Genomic DNA, 21412 nt, shown 5'->3' on the forward strand with positions numbered 1-21412 from the left:
TACTCTGTGGGGAAAACCTAACCCTCCTACCCCGTGTACCTCAGCCCAGTGCCCCACACAACTTGGCCTTCCAGAATCACACTCCAAATGCTTTATTGTTCTGCTGAGATGCTTACAAATACTGAAAGCCACCCAGCCTGGACCCCGCACCCAAGGCCCAGTGCTGGAGAGGGGCAGGGAGGTGGGCTTAGTGTTAAGGCGCGAAGGACTGCGGCCAGGCTGCTGGAGGCCTTGTCCTCTGCTCTTCATTTCCATCACCCTTCGGAGGCTGGAGGGCAGCTGGACTTCAGGGCCCTCCCTACTCTGTGCTCCTCTGTGGCTCAGGTTTTCTCAGGAAGCAGCCCTCTGTCCCGTCAGAAGCTCAGCCCTGTACAGAACCCAAGGAAGGCCCTTCTAGCTTCTCAACCATCCACACGGCTCCTCCTTGGGATCTAGATACCCTGGCTTCATCCCTTCTGGCTCTAAGCAAGGCACGAGTGGAAGGGAGAGGGCTGGCGGGGGGCCAGCAGGCGGTGTGTCAGGGCCTGGAGACACCGGCCGGGGGAGGGAGATGTTCAGTCCCTTTTCCCCAGCATGAGATGCCCAAGGGCCTGGGCTGGAGAGATGATGGCACCTACCCTCAGCTGGGCCCACAGCTTAAGCAGTAGGCTGAGCCCCAGAGCTGGGGCAATTAGTATGTAACCATGGCAATTAAGCAGTTACTATGGTGACCATGGTGATGGGTCTGCAAAAATGGGACATGACTGAGACCTCAAGGATAAAACTTGAGGTCTCTGGCCCTTGAGCAAAGTAATAAAAAATATAAAGGTGGGAGAGCAATGGGGAGAGCAGGGTTTGAGAAGTTCGCTGCCTGAGTGGTCACCCCACTCTGGGTGTGGCTCTGCTCAGCCCCCAAGGCCCCTGCAAAGGAGGCTGAGGCAAGAGGGGATCTTTGGCAGATTCTGGTACCATAATTGTCCCTGGAAAAGGAGAACAGAACCCTGAAGGGCTGTTGCGAGGTCTGGACTCCCAAGAGGCTGCAAAGCTCAGGCCCCACCTTTGATCTTCTGGCTGGCTCTTTAGGAGGCCTGAACTCAGAAACTCCCAGAATGAGCTCCTTACACAACATTACAAAGTCCAGTCATGCTCTGCCCTCTCAGGGCCTCTGGAAGTGCCACCATGGGGCCTGGGGCCCGGGCACGACTCTCTCACAGGCAAGCAGAGCAGCAGGTGGCCAGGCATGGGTACTGGGGCCAGCCTGAGGGTCCAGGAGGCTCACAACAGTCAGTTCATGAACTGAGTGTAACCCTCAGCTCCGGTGACAATGACATCCATCCAGATGCGCATGGCCTCTGCAGATGGGGCCACCATGTAGTACAGCCGGTCATGGGTCTTCACACAGAAGGTGAGGGCAGGGTTTGGGCTCTGCAGAGGGAAAGAGAGGCTAGGACAGCTCACCCCTGACATCCTCCTTCTCCCACCTGCCTCCCGTCTGGACACCCTCCCTGTGTCCTGATGACCTGGAGCTCGGGGCCGAGCCTAAATAGGGCCAAAACCTAGTCCCCACTAGTCATGTGGGCCCTGGGCTGAGATGCCCCCTCCTCACCCCTGCAGCCCTCGGGGTTGTATTCTTCCAGGTAGGGGCCCTGTTCCTTCATACCCGAGGCACAAAAGATGGAAAAGCTACCAGGGGATGCTGGGTACCAGGACCCCAGAGGAGCAGAGATCAAGGAGGAGGCACCTGAGCTGAGGCAGGAAGGAGGCCAACTTAAAATGCACTGAGCCTACAACCAGCCTCAGACATCCATTTATCAACCTCTCTACCAAACCAGTCTCCAAGGTCCCACTCCCCTTTCAGCCATCCCCTCTGCATTGCCCACTGCCACAGGGAGACAGCTGCTGTCATCTCAGGAGAAGGGGGCATGCAAGCTTCCTGCCCTCTGCAACCCACCTGCACTCCTCCCTCAGGCCTGGGGAGGGGAAGGGCGCTTAGGGGACAGTAAAGGTCAGAGGCGAGTGGGGTATGGAGGCGTTAATGTGCACAGTAGTTCTGGTTACTGTATATAGGGAGGGGTACCTCGGTCACCATAGTGAAGCTGAAAAACCTCTTCTGGGAAGGGGAGAAGGAGACAGGAAGAGAAAGTTTACAGAGAGCAAGGGATGGGTCCAAGACTCTGCAGAGGCAGGCTGGCGGCCTTGCTCGGGAGCCCGCGCACCCCCACGGCTGCCCGGCTGTGCCCTCACCTTGGCCGCGCTGCGCAGGTGGTCATAGTATACCTCCTCGATGGCCTGGAAGTAGATCACCCCCTTCAGTTTTGTCTCATGCTTATCTGCAAAGGAAACAGGGCCAGGCTGAGGATGCTGATGTGGAGCCCCTCCCTCTGGGAAATGGGGTGACTCCCAGGATTCCTACACAGACCCCAACATCCACGCTCAGGCTCACTCGCAATGGCAGAGAACACAAATTAGAACTCCACTGAGACACCGCTTCTCACCCATCAGAATGTCAAAATATACAAAAAACACAGCAAGCTTTTGTCAAGTCTGTGGAGAAAACGGGAGTCTAATAAATGGCAAGTGGGGTATAAACTAGAAGACTTTATGGGAGATTGACCATATCTACCAAAACTAGAAAGCTGTTGGTCCTCTGAGCCAATGATCACACTTGGGAAAACATATCTTACATGTGTGCAAAATAACAAATTTACAATCATTCACTGCAGCACTATTTGTAGTCACAAGAGATTAGAAACAAGCCAGGTGTCCATCAAGCGGAAACTGGTGGATAAACTGCAGCGCAGCACGCGATGAGCTACGAGGCAGCCGCTACGTAGAACGGTGTAGAAATATCTGATGCACAGACTCAGAAACAAATCTATAAAATATATCCAGACATAAACATCTAGACGTGGATATATTTGACACAGAAAGATCTCTAAGACGTTACCGGGAAAACAAGGACTGCATTGCCTCCTGCTGAGAAAAGGGGAGGAGGAGTGTCTGCTTGTTTCCGTTCCCCTAGAGAAACACTAGAAGGACACATGAGATCAGTAAAAGTGGTCACCTATCGTGAGCGGGCATAATTCCCAATCTTCTGTGTTTGATTTTGAACTATGAGTGCATTTACCTATTCAACTCTAATGTTAAAAAATGGAAGGAAGTATTTAGCATCTGGAGTCAGGGGTGGCAGGAAGGAGGGGACTGTTTGGGGAGGAGCAGGGCACTGTCCAAGGAAAGCACAGGGCCCAGGCCATCTCATCTAGTGGCAGACACTGCCCAGGCACTACACTGACATTCTGGACAGCGAGCCTGGGACATAAAGGAAGGATATATGGTCCCTCGTAAAGACATACATGCAGTCACTGGACTCTGATGGTGATGGCTGGCAGTAGGCTCCTCCCCCACCCGTCACCTCAGGCCCACGTCATCAATCCGGGGTCATTGTTCCAGACTCTTAATGTGCCCCTGCCCCACATTCTGCCCTTAATGCATCTTCCCTAATACCGAAGGGTGAGCTTCCTAAAGCACATCCAGTCCTGCTGCCTCAGCTCACAAGCGTCTCTGCTGGTTCCCTCCCTGGGAACCTGCTGCCTTCTTGGCCTGGCCAAGGCTATTTGCAGGCTCGTGCCAGCAGGTCGCTGTGGCCTTGCCTCACACCCTCCCCTGCACCAACTCCAAGTTCTATCAGCCAGGCTGGGCTTCTCCCGGTCCTTTAAAGTGTGCTCTGCACACATTGGAATGGTCTCTGCCCTTTCCGTTGGCAGACTCCTCAGTAATCTTGAAGGCCCATTGGGAATGTCACCACTGTGTGCAGCTGTGCCCTCCGGTGCTCCCACAGCAGGCATAGTCCTCGATATAGAAATTATGCTGAATCTGAACTCTCCTTTAAATCCAGAGATATACTTCCTCCAACACCAATGACCAACAACTACTATGCCTAGCACACAGTAGGTGTGCAATGAGTTGAATGAATGAGTCCCAGGCACCAGGATTCAGAGGAAAGTCAGAGACCCTTCCCTTAGGAACTTACAATCTAGTGAGGAAGAGAGCATTTATCAACTGTGTGACCTGGGTGTCCAAGAGAACAGCCAAGTGTCATAGGTTGTTATGAGCATTAAGTGAGAGAACACATTCAGAGTGTGCAGCAGAGCCCCGGCCCGTGTGGCGCAGTTGGTTGGGCATAGTCCTGTGCACCGCCCTAAGGATGCCGGTTGATGGCAGATTCCCAGTCAGGGCACATGCTGGGCTTACAGGCTCTATCCACAGCAGGGGGGTGCAGGAGGCAGTGGATAGATGTTTCGCTCTCTCTTTCCTTCTTCCTTCCTGTCTCTCTAAAGATCAATTTTGAAAACCTTTAAAACAGAACAAAACAAAACAAAAACAGTGCTTCCCTCAAAGCCTGTTATGAAGAGTGCTCAGCGGGCACATCTGCCATTGAGTTTATTGTTATTACTATTATGGCTCCAACAGCCCCAATGTTTGCCCTGCCTGTAGTCCTAGCCTTCATCCTGAACCCAGCTGCCCTGCACTTCAATCTCCACAAGCCTAAAACAGGCCTGCTCCCCAGGCCTGCTCCTCTTAATCCAGCCAAGTGCGTCACCAGCCTGGTGGAAACAGGGACACAGGTGCCTCTGTGTCCGTGTGGTCTGGGAAAGCTTCTTGGAGGCAGCAGCACTTGGTTAGGGACCAGGTTAAAGGGGAAGCAGGGCACTCCGGGCCTGGGCGTCTCTGGCACCAAACACTCCAGCCCTTTCCTTCCAGGCTCCAAGCCAGACTGCTCTTCCTGGCTTTGCAGGGCTGGGAGCTAGCGGAACGGCCGCACTGGTCCCTGTGGACAGGCCCAGTGAGGCATTTCATACCAACGCAAGACCAACGTGGCTGCTCTCTGCCCTCTGCCATGCAGCGGTGGGCTCCAGGAAGGCGGGCTCTGAGCAGAGGGCAGGGTGCAGAGCCAGCAGAGGGCAGAGACACGGCGGGAGGAAGGAGGACGAGGGTGGCTTCCACAGCGCACCCCAGCCTCAGACTCGGTACGCGGCAGTATCCCATGCCCTCATCCCAGGGGAATTCCAGGGAACTAGGCGGAGGCTGGCTGAGGAGAGCTAAGGGAGCGAGGCAGGCCAGGGGCCTGTCCCCAAGGCTGTCCTGGGCGCTCCTTGGCACTGCTCAGTTGCTGGTCTTGGAGCCTGGGCACCCCTACAGCACAACCGTCATGCTCCACGCTGTTGGGTATCTGCCTCCCTGACAATAAGCTCCAAGGGAGGCTGCAGCTGTCTTATCCCCAGAACCTAGAGCAGTGCCTGGAACTTAACAGATGCTCAGCAACTGCTGAATAAAAAAATGAACAAATAAATGGAGGTGAAAAGGTATGCTCTGCACATTTTCCGGGGGGGGGGGGGGGGAGGACAAGGCCAGCTTGGCCCCCTTCCAGAGGACCGGCTGTCCTGGCGACAGCCCGTGGTCAGGTTCGGGAAGGCCGTGTGGGAACTCACCCACGTAATAGGAAAGGGTACGCTTGAGCCGGTCGAAGACAAACCAGCGCTTCTTCCACGATTTAATCTTGCCACCCATCTTGACCAAGTAGCCACGGCAGACCTGGGGGACGCAGGAGTAAGAAAGGACCCAAAAGCACAGCTCCTAGACCCCTCTTCCCTGAGCAGCCCAGAGGTGCCATCATCTGTGCCTGCATTCAGGGGGACTCTCTCTCCAGCCAGAACACCAGGCCCTGAAACAGAGGCCTCTGGCGTTAGGGCAGGAACTGAGGCCACTGCTCTGAGGGCCTGGGAGGGCCTCTAACCATGGGCCTCTCCCTGGCCTCCTGGGGCCATGCTCATGTACCTTGCTGCTGAGCACCACATGCAGGCAGGTGTCGACGCCATGGCCTGAGGACTCGATGTGGGTCTTCAGGTCGAAGTCCTCCTTCCGGACCGGCAGGTAGCGGGTCAATGGTCGCGCCTGGGAGCGGAGCAGAGGCAGGGTCTACAGTCTGCTTGCTCTCTTCCCCTTCATCCCTACCCGGGCCCCTTGGCTTCAGTCTCAAGTGCCCAACAGCCTGCTATCACTCCCTCCCCACCCCCATGGCCGTCACTCTGGCTTCCCAGGGTTTGTGGCCAAGCGGAGACCAGCAAGCCTGTGCTGGGGATACAGCTGACTGAGACTCCACACCTAGGTTTCCCCACCTACGACTAAGGCACAGCCACACTTGTCTCGTCCCTGCCCCTCCTCTCTCTCCTGGGCTGAATGGATACAGCAAGAGGCCAGATATGAACAGGCACTGGGGAGAAAAGCTCCATACGAAATCTGGTCTCTGACTTCTAATGGGACCTTGTCTGAGCCATATCCCCTCAGGCCTCAGTGTCCTTGTATATAAAGCAGAGCTCTGAACTATATAATCATGAAGGTCTGTTCCACCTCAGACATCCTAATATTAACTGCAAGTCTCAGTCAGCTGGAACATTTTCCTACTCTTCCTTTCTGGGAAGAACATCAGAATGGCAAGAAAAGGAAACATCACAAACTAAAGGAAAAACAAAATGCACACCTTCGAGGAGGCAACCCAAAGTTGGGCTCACTCAACCCCCCTCCCGCAGCACACTGATGGCCCCTGCAGCAACGCCTCAGCCCTGGGGTGGGGGCTGGAGAGTCCCACAGTGGCCCCCAACAGGCAGCAGGGGAGAGCTGGGCACTGGACAAAGCTCCAAGTACAGAGGTAAAACTCACATTTCCTGATTATTTTTCTTAATTCTCAGACCCACCCCAGGCAGCCTACACCCTCAATGTATGTTGTGGACCACAGGAAATCAGAAGCTGTGACCACTGGTCACCACTGGAGGCAGATCCCTTGGAGAGACCTATGGAAACCCAATAGAAGGGACAACCTGAGTCCCTTGGGCTCTCACAGGGGCTAGGATCTGGGACTATAGGCATGGGTACATTTCCCTACCCAACCTAATTTCTCCTTCTGCCTTTAAATGTTCTGCTCAAGTCTCCCATGTAAGGAGAAAGCCCCAAGTTGGTTTTTGTACAAGAATGGGTTCCTATCCCAAAGAAAAACTAGTGTCTTGGAGATGTAAACCAACAGCACAGCCAAGTCATCTGCTGCTGGTGGGGCCTGGAGCCAAAAGGTCTGGTGGAGTGAGGGCCAGGACAGCCACGAAGCCCCAGGGACAGGAGGCCACCAGGGAAGCAGCAGGGGATACAGCACAGACTCAGGAAGCTAAGGCCCTGAGAGGCCAAGGGGAGCCACTCAAGTTCAGCTCTCAGCTCCCATCTCTGAGAGGCCTGTTTAGACCATCTTCTATGACCCCAGATGTCAGCAAGGTGGCCTGCCAATGTCCCCACAACCCACCCACTCCCAACACACACACACACACACACACACACTGGCTTGAACAAGCCCCAATGGGTCTCTGTTCCTTGGGGCTGAAGGAGTCCCAGGTGGAATTCTGCGTGTGCAGAGCCAACACAATCTTTTCTGGAGTAGAATACCATTTACAGCCCAGCAGAGGTACCCCGAAATGCCCCGACCCCTCCACGGCCACACCCCCAAGCCAGGCGCCCACTATAGCCCACGCCAGCCATCACCTGGGAAAACTGTCTCTCCCGCATCTTGACCTCCTCCTCGACCAGCTGCTGCCTCCTCGTGCTCTCACTCTGCAGCCTCCGTTCCACCTGCTCCCGCCGCCTCCGCTCCTCCTCCAGGGCCTGGCGCCGCAGCTCCATCTCCTGCTCCTTCCACCAAAGCCAGGGCTCAGTGCCTACAGCTGCCCTCTTCCCCCGTCCCCAGCCTCCCCGTCTCAGAACAGGGCGGAGCCGCAGGAGGCACCCCCGCTCTCCAGGACCTTGCTGGTAAGAGTAAGTGCTTTAAAGTGAGGCTGCCCTGCTTCAAATCCTGGCTCGGCCACCAATGTGAACTGTGAGAACCTAACAAAATCATTTAAACTCTCCCTAAGCCTCAGTTGCCTCATCTGTAAAATGGAGCCAAGAGTGCCTACTCCTATGATCATAGTAAAAATTGAATGAGATCTTTATGCAAATGCGCATCACTGACTCCAGCAGGAAGGAAGCACTCAATAAGTCAGTGGGGCTCCTGTAATTCTATCTGAATTCCTAAAACATGGATGATCTGAACAACTTTTTTTGACAGTGAATATATTCAGTGGTCCTTCCCTAATCACTAAGGCCCTTTGAAACTCCAAATCAGAAACATCTGTACTTAAATTTCAAATTTTATGGGGGAAAATGAACTTACGAAAGCTGTATTAAAAGATTTTTAGTCATTAAAACAAATCATTAACCACAGAGCACGTCCACGATGTTTTATCTTAATCATGATGACTTTTATACCATTAACCCATTTGCTATTTCTTCCCAGCTTAAAACTTAGCAAAATCTCCTTTCTCTCCACTTGCCCAGAGATGCTGTGAACTTGCCCTCCTCTGATGTGAGTAGCTGCTGACTCCTGCTCCCTGGGCCCCACTCCCGTCTCAGGAAGGGCAGAGTGCCCCATGGTGCACAAGGGGCAGCTTCTGCAGATCCTTTACCCTGCCTCCTCCCGGGCCTGGGCTTCCTCAGCTGGCAGTGTGCAGGAGGAACTCCTGGTCCCTCTTTGATGTGTCCCAGCTCCAGGCCCACTTGAAGGAGATACAACTTCCCTCAGCCCCCACTGCTCCCCACGTCCCCCAGACAACACCTTTGCTCCGCCCTGGACACCCGCCTTCTCTTCAGTCCCTATTCCTCAACCTCCGGTTGCTGCTCTCCCTTAACCATCCCCCAGAGGAATGACCAGCCACCTGGGTGGGTGGGAATCAAATTCCCATGGTGGTCACAGCCCACAGAAGCAAACACACCAAGACTAGACGTTCCCACACAGGAAGTCACGGTTGGACGACGGTTACTGTGCTGCCTCCTTTCCTACAAGCTGTGAAACATGAACCTCACCAAGCCTCCTATCCCCCCGTTTTTCCTCCAGGGCATGTGACAAGGACAATGTGAGCGAAATGACTTAGAGCACAGGCACTTGGCAGTGGGAGGCAGTGCGGGGCCCTACTGCCTCGATCTCTGTGGTCCAGATCTGCCTCACCCTCGACTCCATGAGCCGGCTCTTCTCCGCATGAGCTTCCTTCAGCATCTTCTCCATCTCCTCGAGCTTCCCCACTTCCAGGCCACTTACACTGGGGAAGGAAGGGGGAGAGTGGGTGCACCAAGGAGCTGAGGAGGCATCTGGCAGAGGCAGAGCGAAGAGTTGGCACCTCGGGCAGGATGGGGTGGAGGTCAGGTACCTGGACACGTTGTCGGGGGAACAGGCTGAGTTGCCTCCCATGGAGATGCTGGTCTCCATGCTGTCGGAGCTCTCCAGGCTCAGGGTGTCATAGGCGTGCTCACCCTCCTCCCCACGTTCCCGCCCAGCCGGCAGGTGGTGCAGGATGGAGTGGTGCATGAGGGGGGGCAAGCCCAATGGGCCTGCCAGGAAGGGGGATGCCCCATGCAGGGCATCCCACTGGCACTGAGCCTCAGCTGCTGCTTTCTGCTTCAGTTCAGCCAGTCTCCGCCGCTGCTCCTCAATCACCTGCTGCCCTACAGGAGGGACAGGGGAGAGTCACAGGGGGCAATCTGTGTATCTGGGGAGGACACCGGCAGCATCACAGACAGAAGGAAGAAGCGAGCAGGGAGAGGTTACCACAGGGGCCCACATCAGCCCCACAGCTCCAGGTCCAGCTGCACTGCCAGTGCTTCACTCGCCATCTGGCCACAGCTGCAGTCTAGCTTTAGTGTTCTTTCTGCATCCTGAGCCACACAGGTACCGAGCCTGCCCAGGTGGCACCTTGGCAGCATGACAGCCAGGTGGCTCCGGCTCACAACCAAAGCCTGAATAGGTGGGGACACATGCACCCCCTGCCTGCTGGGGAAGGGGCAAGGAAAAGATGGTAGGAGCCTCTTGAGCACAAGGGTGTCAGCGCAGACCCCGCAGCAATGCAGAAGCCAGAGCAACGGCAGCCAGAAAGGACAGGAACAGGGTGGCACAGCTGAGAAGGGGGAGCTCAGCTCAAGGTAGCCAGACACCCCAACCCAGCTCTGCCTGGGAGCCTGCCCTCAGGCACTGGGGGCCTGGACAGAATACGTCATGCAGATGCTTGGGCAGAGGCTGCCTGGCCAAAGCAATGTCCTCAGTGACCAACGCTCTACCTGCTGGCTCGTCAGTTGGGAGGGGCTCGGCAGGAAGCGACTCGACTGGTGTGGGGGACCCGAGCAGAGGGTAAGGTAGAGAGACACAGAGGGGGTGAGAGGAGAGAGAAGCACAGACGTGGGCTTTCTAAACAACCAAAAGGCACCCAAGCAACAAGGACTCCTGGGTCCCCAGAGCCAATATCTTAGGGAGCGATTTCTGGAGGCAAATCCATGCCCTGCCTCCAGACAGGGCAACGCACTTCCCTTATTTGCAGGGCTCTCTAGGAAAGAGCTCTCAGCTCCCTGCCCAGACCCGACAGTCCCCTGCCCTTTGACAAATACCCAGGAATCTACCCTTTAGGGATCTAATCTAGATCCTGTCTGCTGTTGCCTAGATCCCAATTAAAGAAAACCGTCCTATGAAAGGGCACGGGTGAGGTGGAGGGTGTGAGGCAGGCCCGAGGGCCCAGGAGAGCAGGTACGCTGGCACTGCAGCCACTCACCCTTCTGCTGCAGGGCCCGCTGGCGCTTGGTCTCAATGTCCTGCAGCGTGGCTGCCAGGTTGCGAGGAAGGCTGCCCGTGCCATTCTGGGAGAGCAGAGCACTCTGAAGGGAGACGGGACATTGGGACCTGGGGCTCAGAAGACCCCCCACAAGGCTTTCGTGGGTGGCTCTGGCCTCTCCCCGGTGTAGGAGTCTCCAACCCTACCACCACTATCCTGCTCTACACACGGCCCACTCATGTCCTCAGACCTTTGGGGAGGGGCTACGGCCCAAGGTAGCCACGCTGAGCTGGGAGGAGGAGGAGGAGCCAGAGGAAGAGGGAAGGGGGCCGCTGCAGGCGCGGGGAAGAGGGCTGGTGGCTTCACCATCCATCTTGGAGCGGTAGACCTGGAGGGAAGAGATACTGCCTGGTGGACTCCAGCTCCCCCACTGTCACCACCCCCACATCACCTAGGCTGGCTGAGACCCAAGGCCTCCATCTCTAGCTGACAACTGAGCCTCCTGGGCCACCCAATAGGCAGGTGTTATTGGCAGCTGCCGAGCCTGATCTCCAGGCTGTGCCTCCTTGGGCCAGTCCCTGGTCCAACTCTGTGTCTTAGAAAGAACCCTGTAAATGGACCCATGCAAAGAGTTAACATAGGCTGGGCAGAGCTGTACAGAAGACCAACTGGTGGCCAGGGTTCCCTCTGGTCCCAGCTCTGCCACTAACATACCGTGTGACTGGGCTATGCACCTCGCCACCCTGGGCTTGGGATTCCTTACCCGCAAAAGGAGTGAGCATGGCTAGCCTACACAACTGCCCGGCTCACTCACAGTGTTCGTGTTTGGGGATACGGTCTTTGGAGTCAAGAACCCTGATTCTCAGCATAGGCTCTGCAACTTCCTAGTTGTGTGGCCTTAGGGAAATAACTTATTTCCTCTGAGCCCAAATGTTTGGTCTGTAAAATGTTAACAATATCTACCTCAAAGGCCTGTGGTGATTAAATGAATCAAAACGTGTAAAAATCTTTAACCAGCTAAGCACAAAGGAGAGGTGCCCACTTATGCATGAACCAAACTCCTCCCGAAGAGAGCACGGAGTTCCCGCTCAGATCAGCCTCAGAGGTGCGATGCCTCACTCGCGGACAAGGTTTTGAACAGTGGGGTCTCAGGCACTAGAGCAGGTCAGCGGAGTGACTCTGGGGGAGACTATCAAATACTCTCCCCATCCGCACGATCAGCAGCTTCCACAGGCTCAGGCAGGCCCGTGCCCTCCACAGAAACTCTGAGGAGACTCAGGCATGTCCTCAGGGCTATCACTGCAAAATTTTTGTCCCTCTCTGTCCCGCCTCCAAGTATCGCCCTGGGAAGACCAGGAGAGCACAACGCTGGCAGTCCTCCTAGGACACACTAGCTCTAGTGGCTATGAGCTCAAGAGTGTGTCAGGCCCCTAGACTGAGTGAGAAGCTCTGGGCTAAGGGCTGCCGAGCACACAGCAGAGACCCAGTCTAGCCCCTACAAGGCACTAGACGGACCTCCACCTGAGCACTGCTCCCAAACCCCTCCATTGGACAGTCAGTCATGTCACCTTTGGACTCATGAAGCTAGCCCTCCAGCTGCAAAAAGCGCCAGGATGGTTGCCTCACTGCCATCTCAGGGTCAAGAGGCCCCACGCTGCCCTGTCTGGACCGACCCCCCACCATTAAGGTTGCATGTGTGGCAGGAGGTTCCCAGAGCAGAGAGGGGCAGGGTCGGGGGAGGGAGGACAGTGAAGGGGGGGTTACCTGCAGCTGGCGAAAAGCTTTGGTGGGCAGAGGTGGGGGGGAGGGGCGAGGGGAGGCTACAGCAGGGCCAGTCCCCAGCCCGGCCATCAGCTCCTGGTGCCACTGCTCTAAGTCTACAGCAGGGAGCAGCAGCTTCTCCATCTAGAGGAGAGCATGGGAGGGGACAGGGTACCAGAGGGGAAGCATGGAGAGGAAAGGTCGGGAAAGGAGGGGAAAGGAAAGGGCAGGAGGGAGGAAGGAAAGGCAGAAGAAAAGGAAGGTGGGAGGAAGGTTAAAGGAAGGCCGTAATCCGAGAAAAAGACAGGAAGGTGAGAGAAGAAGTCAAGGAAGGAAGGGAGAAAGAAAGAGAGGGAGAAAGGCAATGAGAAGGAAGAGAAAACAGTTGTCGTGAATGTGCTAAGAGCAAAGAGAAGCCATCAGGGTACAACTCCCAGAACATAAACAAGTGCTACGCCAACCATGACGCAGCCAACCAGGGCCCACAGGCACAGCCCACTGCCCTGGGGCTGGCCTGGAGTTGGGGGGCTAGGTGAGCAGGGCCAAAACACACACAGCCAGAGCCACAGCAGTAGTGGGCTGGGGGTGGCAGGAACACAGACCACCAGCCCTGGGGGAAGGTGTGATGGAAGTGGAGGAGGGGGAGGAGGGCAGCCCCGGAGGAAGGCAGGTGGTAGGAACCAGGTCCTGGGAGGCAGAGGTCTGGAGAGGCGGGCCTGGTGCAGGGGTTGTGGACATGGGCATGGGCATGGGCGAGGTGTCCCACGTCACCTTCAGCTGCTCAAGCAGCACAAGCTTGGGGGAAGGCAGGGACCAGGAGGGAATACAAGAGGTTAATGGGACTGGGACCCCAGAGATGGTACTGCCCATGGGCAAGGGAAGCACAGAGCAGAGGAGGCTCACATGGCCCCAGAAAGGAAAGTGAGTCCTCTCGCCAACGCCCCCCTGCGAGAGTGGAAGGCCTGCCCCTCCTCCAGCTGCCTGGAGCTGAAGAAAGCTGCTGAAGCCTGGGGAAGGGAGGCCTCCCAACCCCCTTTAAGCCATTGCCCTTCTCATTCACTGTTGAAGACAAACCCTGCTATCCCCCAACCGAGGCCTGAGGGGCAATCTAGGGCATCTACAAGGAGGCCCTTGGGCATAGGTGGGCTCACTCAGTGGCTGGTGCCTCACTGTCAGGCAGGGGCTGGGCAAGCATGCTGAGGGGAGCAGCAGCAGCATAGGGGTCCACGCAGGAAAACCTCTGCGGGGCTCACAGGCGCCTGGGGTGCCCAGTGGGAGGGAGGTGGGGAGAAGAGGTTAACAGGTTTTTCCAGGTACCACACACCCAAACTTCACGCCTTACAGCATCACTCCATTCCCTATCACTCCATTCCATACAAAATCCAGAGCAAGGGTGGGAGCTCAGCTACCCACGGTAACCACAGATGGCTGGGGCTGGGGCAGAAAAGCGCAGGCAGACCAGCTGTCTGTGGGCTCTTCTTGGCCTCCAATTTTGAGGCCGCCTTGGCCTCCAGGCCCTGCCCCAAGCAGATCCTGAAGGCCCATCCCTGGGTTTGCCCTGGGCTGAGGGTAGGCGAAGAAGCCTGGGGAGAGCTTCCAAGAACCCACCAAGGACCAGGACCCAGCACCCAGTGCCCAGAGAACTCTTGTCTCCAACACCTTAGGCATCCCCAGTGGGGGCACACATGCAACACTGAACAGTGGTCACATCACTCTCGAGGGTCCCCATACCCCCATCTGCTGGGGCAGGGGCTGGAAGGGGTGGGAGTAAAGACACCTCTAGGGCCTGAGCAAGAAAGAGACTTTGGCAGGAAACAGCTAAACACAAAAAGGGCCCACTGCCCAAAGGTTAGGACTTGGAGTGATGCTAGCACACTCGACTGTGGTATGGGAGAGCAGAGCCTGTCATATTCCCTGAGCATATCCTTGGGCGCCTAGCTTATCCAGGTGCTGGGGGCCTAGCAGGCATCCGAAATACAGGTCGAATCAAAGCACAGAATCCTGGGCCTGCCCCACCTGGGGGAGCCCATCCCAGTCTAGCTCGAGGCTGGCTATCCTCCAGGGGTCACAGAAAACAAAAATGCACTGGAGGGTCCAGTGTCTGTGAGAACTGACAAATGACATGCAGAATACATGCAAATTAATATGCAAAGTGATGCTTTGGTGTGTGTGTTTTATGGGCTGCCCAGGTACCTACGGCACACCTCAATCACTCCAACTTGCAAACTCTGGCCAAAGGATTTGCCACACAACCTTCAGCTGGGCCCTGGGGAGAAGCTGTAGGCAGGAGCTCAGCAAGCAGGCAGACAGGCGGTGGACACAGCAGAGCAGGCAGTTAGCTCTGATTACCTCTTGTGCTTTGGGGCAGAGCTGAGTGAAAGCAGGTGGGGTTAAGGGGACAGAGGAGGTGCCAGTCTGAGGTGACCCTGGGAATGGGCCCAGAGCCATAGTCCCCAGCTCCATCTCTGAGGACTTGGAGATGAGCAGTTCAGCTGAGGGTACATAGTGAGAGGCCTCAGCCCTCGCACCCAGCCCAGCCACCCCAGCCCAGCCCAAAATTGCTCAGAAGCAGGGAGGAAGGAAAGAGCTCAGAAAACGGGGCATGTGACTCGGGAAAGGCTGGCTTAAGGGGCCTCAATGCTCACTTCTGAACTGAGCCTAGTTCTTGACCAAAGCCCAGGGTCTCCAAGATCAGGACCCCTAGAACCCTATGCTCCCCCCGAAGGTGAGTCTTCCCAGCCCTGGCATTTTTCCAAACCTCTTCATCATGTATTCAGTCACCCAAAGTGGCAAGATCAGTGGGCTCCTGGGAGCCACAAAGGTAACTAAAAAAAAAGCAGCTGGTAGCCATAGAGGGTCAAGTCCCAGGCCTCAGGACCATTCCAACTCACACCTCTCCAGTTCAGGAAAGTGCCCCCATACTCAATCTCAGCCATTAGGGTGAAAGTGCCACATTTTGCTCCAGAACCTCCCTAGGGAGACCCTTGGGCCTGAAGCTGGGCTGAACCAACCACGTTACCTCTTTGAGGGTTGACGTGGTCTTCGGGAAAGGCCTGCCCCCTGTGAGCGAGTGGTATCTTCTTTCCAACACAGTTAGTTTCTCCTTCTCCTGCAAGCCCAAAGTGGCGGAGAATCAAACGAGTGGGAGCGACAGCAAGGGAGGAGACCAGGTGAAGGGGGAACCCTGCACTCCCCTCTCACCCCCATCACCCCCTGCCCAGCTGAGCTACCTTCTGCAGCAGCTGCAGGGAGGCGTTCTTGTCCCGGGCCAGGCGCTCCGACTCCTGCACAGCCTGAGCCCGGATCTGCCCAGCCTGACTGTCCAGGACTGCCAGGCGCTCCTGGAGGAGATGGGAGTGATCAGGCAGGCCCTGGGGGAGACAGGGCTGAGCCCAAGGTCAGGCTTGGCTGTCTCTCCTGCCCAGAGAGCCTGGGCTTGAGTGAAGGGAATCAATCAGCTCTTCTGCTTGGCCTCAAGTCTCCCCAGGAAAACTCAGGCTGCTATGGTCAGCTCCCTCCCTCACCCCTCCCTTGACCAGTGACCTCTGTGCCACCAGGCAAACCAGCCAAACCCAAGTCCTCAATCTCCCTTCCCTCCACCCCCACAGTCAACATGTCCAGAATCCTGAAGATACTAAACAGTTCTCCACCTGCCCCATCCCCCCACCCTAACTCCACTGCCACCACCCAAATCCAGGTCCTTTGCTTTCCTGGCCTGGACTTTCTCACCAGCTCCTGAGTCCAACCCTCTGCTTTCTGATCCGTTCCACATTGCCACAAATACTTCTCTAAACTGGCCTTTGAAGTTTAGTTTTTGTTTGCCTGCTCATCTGAATTTTCTAATCTCTTAAGGAGAATATATATTACTTGAATAACTTTTTAAAAAATTATTAGTAAAGTTAAATCACCCCTCTTCTGAGAATCTTTCAGTGACGCATCCTTACTCCCGGGATAGAGCACGAACTCCTAGGCCAGCATCAAGGGCCCCCAGAACGGGGTGCATACTTTCCAGCTCCCTGCCCACGCTGAGCCCTGCGTGCTCGTTCGGCCAGGCTGTGCCAGGTTGCACACTCCACTATGAAGTGTGTATTCCTGGCCTTGCTTACACTGTCCCTTACTCAGCCCAGGAGAGCCATCCCTCTCTTCTTCATCCATCCAGAGCTTGCTTATCCCTCCAAGACGGGTCCAAACACTGTCTTTTCTGTAAGATCTTCTTCAGCCACCGCTCAATGTCTTTGTTCCTCTTCCTGTGCTCAAATTATCCCGTCGCCATCTCCCTTATATTGCTGTTGCTCGTGAATACAGCTGATGTCTCCGTCGCCACCACCCCGCCCAGGCTGTCAGGTCCAACAGCAGGGCAAGCTTCTTTCCCATCTCCATATCCCCACTAGGGCTTAGCACAATGCCTGGCTCAACCATCATGTGCTAAAAAAATTAAAAGATGGTGAAAGAAAAGGACAGGGGCTGGGGAAAACGGCTGGGTCAATCCCGAGAGGGCTTCCTGAAAGAGAGGGCCTTAAACCATCACCCTTAAGAGCAAGGCATGGGAGGAGGGAGAGAAGGAAGCGGACCTAAATCTGGGGTCAGCCCAAGAAAAGACTGAAGCAGAGAAGGCAGTAATCCTCACAGCAAGATCTGCTGTTTGCAGGTTACTAAGAGCCTATCAGGGCCCAAGAGCTCTGCTAAATGCTTTGCACTTGTTACTTCCTTTGGGCCCAAGAGCTCTGCTAAATGCTTTGCACTTGTTACTTCCTTTAACCCTCTTAGGAGGCAGGTACCTTTATGCCCACTTTACTGATAAGAACACTGACGTACTTAGGAGGTAAAGTATCTTGGCTAATGAGTGGTAGAGCTAGGATTAGAACCAGACCTGTTGGGCTCCAAAGCCATACTCTGAACCACTCTGACCAAGACTGGAGAGGACAGGGAAGCACAGGGCACCAGGGCAGACAGACGGGTGGGTGGGACACTGGGAGTCGAGAATGAAAGCTGAGCAAGGCTCATGAGGAGACGCACAGGGGAGAATGTGACCCTGGGTCCCAGTGGCTGAGCTTGTTTCCCAGGGCCTGGGTGGGCATGGGGAGGAAGGACCAGGAGTCCAATACTGCTGACCCCTCCCAAGTTCCCTGGAGCTTATTCCCACCAGGACCTGGAAGCAATGGAATTAGCTGATCCAAGGCTCCCTGATGCATTCGCTCCAGAAGGAAAGAAAAGGCCAGAGAAGTGCCAGCCCCCAACCCAGTGCAGTATAGTGTAGACAGAACAGGGCTTTGGGGCCAGCAGGCCTGGGTTCCAATTCTAACTCTAGAGCTTATAAACTGGGAGGGTCGGAACAAATCTGGAGCTTCTCTGAACCCTGGTTTCTGTGTATGGGGTAGGGCAAAAATAGGTTTACAAAACCTGTACAAAAGTTGTGAGTAGGTGAAACACAGAGTTTATTCTTGTATTATTTTTTTTTAATTTTGAATATTTACTTATAGGTTAAAAGCCTTTATGTCTGTGGCTATTGGAATTAGGTGTCAACACTTATCACTCAAGACACTAACCAGGAAAGTTAATTATGGCCTCTAGAACTACTATACAGTCAAACACCAGCCTGAACAACTAGACAAGTTTACTTTCTCACACGTATCAGAGTGTTGCTTCAACAATAAGAAGTAGTTTCAGAAGGCAACAGGCAGGAGCATGGGACTTATCTTTACACTAGCACGTTTCAGCGGCTGGTCTCATTTCTGGTCAAGGAGCTTCTCCAATTGATGGCTGATATTTTGCAGATGGCTTTCAGCCCCTGAAAGGGTTCTTTGAATAACAGAGCTGGAAGGCTAGATGCATCATACGTTTCCTTTATATTTGGTTCTCTCTCTCGAATATCTGAATAATCTTGATGAAGTTGTTTTAAATTAGATAATATGCTGCATTCCTAAGGGAAGGTTTTCTCTCCCTCAGTTCATCGTATTTTGTTTGTAGTTGTTTCAGCTGTGGTTCTAAACAAAGCAGTTCATCCTGGACTTCAATTAAACACTCTTTTCTTTTCAATATCTGAGATCATCTTAGCATTCTTCCTCCTCCGTTTTCAACATCTGGACTTGTGTAAGCATTCTGATGAGTTGTTCTTTCATACTAGAATGAAATTTGCTGATCGCTTCCTTGCAAATTTTAGATTCAATATTTTGACTATACTTGGGGAGTGTTTTCTCAAATGCTGACAAAACAACATCTAAGTCCATGATGTCACTGCTTTTCTTTCCTTTTAGACACAAAATATGTGTACAGTTGGAAATACCTGAGTCCATGCCTTCATTTCTTGATATTTTTTTTGCCATGAAACACCTTCTTTTTCTGAGCTTTCAATCCACTGTCTGTTGCCGGGGTCTCTTTTTCAACAGAGAACTTGGCACTGAGAGGCCCTATCTTTTTAGGAGTGCCAAGTTCAGCTGATTCTTCTGAGAGTTCTGAAGATGATATAGCTTCATGCTGCTGGCTACTTATTTTCTCTGCTGGTTTACCTTCTTTTATCATATCCCTTTCGTTACAGCTCTCAGATCCATCGCTAATGGGCTTGAGATTTCTCCCTCACTTTTTCACATTCTTTTTCACAGGCTCACTTTCACTTTCTTCAATTTCAAAACTGTTTGAACTTCTTTTTGCTTCCTTTCCTTGCAGAGTGGAAGGGAGAGATGATCCACAGTGTTCGGAGAGCTCAGCTTCTTCAGCGTATATAGCAGTGCTGTGCAAAGGGGGTTCAAAGGATTCACAAGGTTCTTCATCTTTCTCATTTTCATTCATCCTGCCCACGCTTGAGATATCAGAATGAGTAGAAAAATCATACACATCACTGGGCTTGCGCAGTTGGTTGGCTTTATCTTTTGGGGCACGTGTTCTTCCTGCAGTGTTCTTTGAATATCTCCCACCTGCGCCTCGCGGCTTCCATACCCGCCACCAAGGCCACCCAGGCTGAAACCGCTCTCCGAGCCCGCAGAGACCATGCATCTCCTGCCCTATTCTTGTATTATTTATTAATTATTGTGTTACTGTCCATACAAACAACTGTAAGCCTATTTTTGCCCCACCCTATATATAAGAGGAGGTAAGAGTACTGGGCTTAGGAGGCATCCTGATCTCAGCTCAGCATGACACAACACAAGGAAGCCTCCTCACACCCACAGGTTTGGGAAGTGCTAGCTTTTCTCCTCCTTTGCATCTGCCTCACATCAGAAGTGGGTGCACTTGTAAGGCAGAGCACCTAGGGGGGTCCAGTGGCTCCCCACTTACCACCAAACCCAGGCTGGCTGTCAGGCCCCCAACTCACCACTTTTTGACACCCCTCCCTGATCTCTGTCCTCACCTCCCACGCACTCCAGCCAGGCAAACTGCACAAGCATGCATGTGTGTGCGTGGACAGGCAGGGGAGCCACCTGAGCCATCCTCCCATTCTCCTCCCTGACATCCTCCTAACCCCTGCTTAGCACAAGCCTCCTCCCAACGTGACTCCCACCCTCACACACTCATTCCTGCCCCACCGCCTGCCCTGCTCTGCTGAGGTCAGAGGCAATCATGGCATCTGCAGTGGAGCTCTGGGACAAGCCAAGACACCACGGCCAATCCCCTTGTTTTACAGCTCAGTGAGCCAGGGCTGAGCCCAGGCTGGAACCCAGGTGGTGCTCTATCTAGAGCCCCTGGCTGGCTCGAATATCCAGATCTCAGGTCTTTGTATGTGTCCCAGCACTTCCACCAGACAGAGAGCTCTGCAAGGGCATGAGCAAGCCTACAGTTCAGCCTCCTCCCCCACCCCCATCTTTCCCTTCCCTGCCCAGCCAGTGCCCAGCTCAGAATGTGAGCCGATCCACTCTCCACTGGAGACCCGGAGGAGCAGGGCTTCATAGCAATAGCTCCTGTTCGCTGAGTGCTCACTGTGATCATATCCTATCCTGTCTTCACATCACCTCGGTTTAATTCTCACAACAGCCTGTTCATGTTTCATGATGAGGAAACTGAGGCTGAGAAAGGAGACGTTAACATTCATGAGGCCATCAACTGGACTCAACCCCAAGCAGCACTGTGTAGCACCCACGGTGGGACCGGGGCAGGACACACCTTCCTCTTGGCCACGCTGCGGAGCAGCTCCGCCTTGCTCAGCAGCAGCCCCTGGCCGGCCAGCTCGCGCTCCTCCTCCACCCGGCTCTGCTGCTCCAGCTGCTGGAACTCCAGGTCCTCGAAGAGCTTCGTCTCGGTCTCCAGGGCCTCTGCCTCCTTGAAAGACAGTGACAAAGAGGGTTGGGTGGTGTTCGAAAATACCACTCTGGGCCTGGAAGGCCAGGCCACAGAGGTGTGAGTTTTGGGGGCTGGACCAGGGAAGCTGGGGAAGGGACCTGCCCCCATCCAACCCCTTTCCTCTGCTTGCTTTGCCCCTTTCACAGGCACCACCGCCTGCGGCAGCAGAAAGGAAAAAGAGATCCCCCAATCCTCCCTGTCCCTCCAAACCAAAGCACCGACCCTGGCGTCCGGGCAGGTACTGCAGGGCCCAGGTGGTCCTGTCCCACGCTCTCCTCTCTCCTGGGCAGGTGGCCTCAGGGCCGGGGAGGGGGCTGGTGAAACTGACCCTTCTCAGCTGCTCCTGTAACTGTTCCCGCACTGACTCGGGGCAGTTATCGAGCTGCATCTGGAGCTTGGCGTAGAGCGCCTGGCGGGCCTCCAGGTGCCTCCGTCCCGCGGCCAGCTCCGCGCGCTCCTGGTCGGGGAGGCGAGGGCGGGCGCGGGGAGAAACAGAGCGCACACTCCTCAACTCCGGCGGCGGCGGGGCGGGGAGAAAAGACAGAGTAACGCGGGGAGCAACCCGCAGGAGGAAGCGGAGAGCGGACAGGGGAGAGGGAGGCGCAGGGGGAGAGGCGGTGGGCCCGGGCAGAAATTCTGGTCTCGAAGCCCCTGCACTAGAAACGTGGGCGCAGGCCCAAGAAAAGGCCCTGCTTTCTCTCCACACCAGCCGCCCAAAGGCGGCTCCACATCAC

The 21412-nt window shown here is 54.9% G+C and overlaps 1 protein-coding gene and 1 pseudogene across 4 annotated transcripts in view; both read right to left on the reverse strand.

Moving 5' to 3' along the window:
• Window positions 1-712: 712 nt before the first annotated feature.
• The window catches only part of PHLDB1 (pleckstrin homology like domain family B member 1), a 44266-nt gene continuing 23566 nt past the window's right edge, over window positions 713-21412 (reverse strand). Inside the window, exons 9-23 of one of the 4 annotated variants that reach the window (XM_087821504.1) lie at window positions 21007-21135; window positions 20502-20657; window positions 15638-15748; window positions 15427-15516; window positions 13017-13202; window positions 12411-12551; window positions 10897-11034; window positions 10647-10749; window positions 9258-9552; window positions 9059-9149; window positions 7561-7707; window positions 5815-5931; window positions 5469-5571; window positions 2224-2309; window positions 713-1404 (exon numbers count right to left, since the gene is read on the reverse strand). In XM_087821504.1, coding sequence (XP_087677630.1) covers window positions 1264-1404; window positions 2224-2309; window positions 5469-5571; window positions 5815-5931; window positions 7561-7707; window positions 9059-9149; window positions 9258-9552; window positions 10647-10749; window positions 10897-11034; window positions 12411-12551; window positions 13017-13202; window positions 15427-15516; window positions 15638-15748; window positions 20502-20657; window positions 21007-21135 — 2034 coding nt within the window. In that variant the 3' untranslated portion in view covers window positions 713-1263. The remainder of the gene's footprint in view (window positions 1405-2223; window positions 2310-5468; window positions 5572-5814; window positions 5932-7560; window positions 7708-9058; window positions 9150-9257; window positions 9553-10646; window positions 10750-10896; window positions 11035-12410; window positions 12552-13016; window positions 13203-15426; window positions 15517-15637; window positions 15749-20501; window positions 20658-21006; window positions 21136-21412) is intronic. The other 3 variants (XM_087821502.1, XM_087821506.1, XM_087821503.1) reach the window with 3 other exon arrangements.
• LOC107530771 (centromere protein U pseudogene) lies at window positions 17132-19824 on the reverse strand (annotated as a pseudogene).

The sequence above is a fragment of the Miniopterus natalensis genome, chromosome 11, assembly GCF_054644295.1.
Source record: "Miniopterus natalensis isolate mMinNat1 chromosome 11, mMinNat1.hap1, whole genome shotgun sequence".
Taxonomy (NCBI): Eukaryota; Metazoa; Chordata; class Mammalia; order Chiroptera; family Miniopteridae; genus Miniopterus; species Miniopterus natalensis.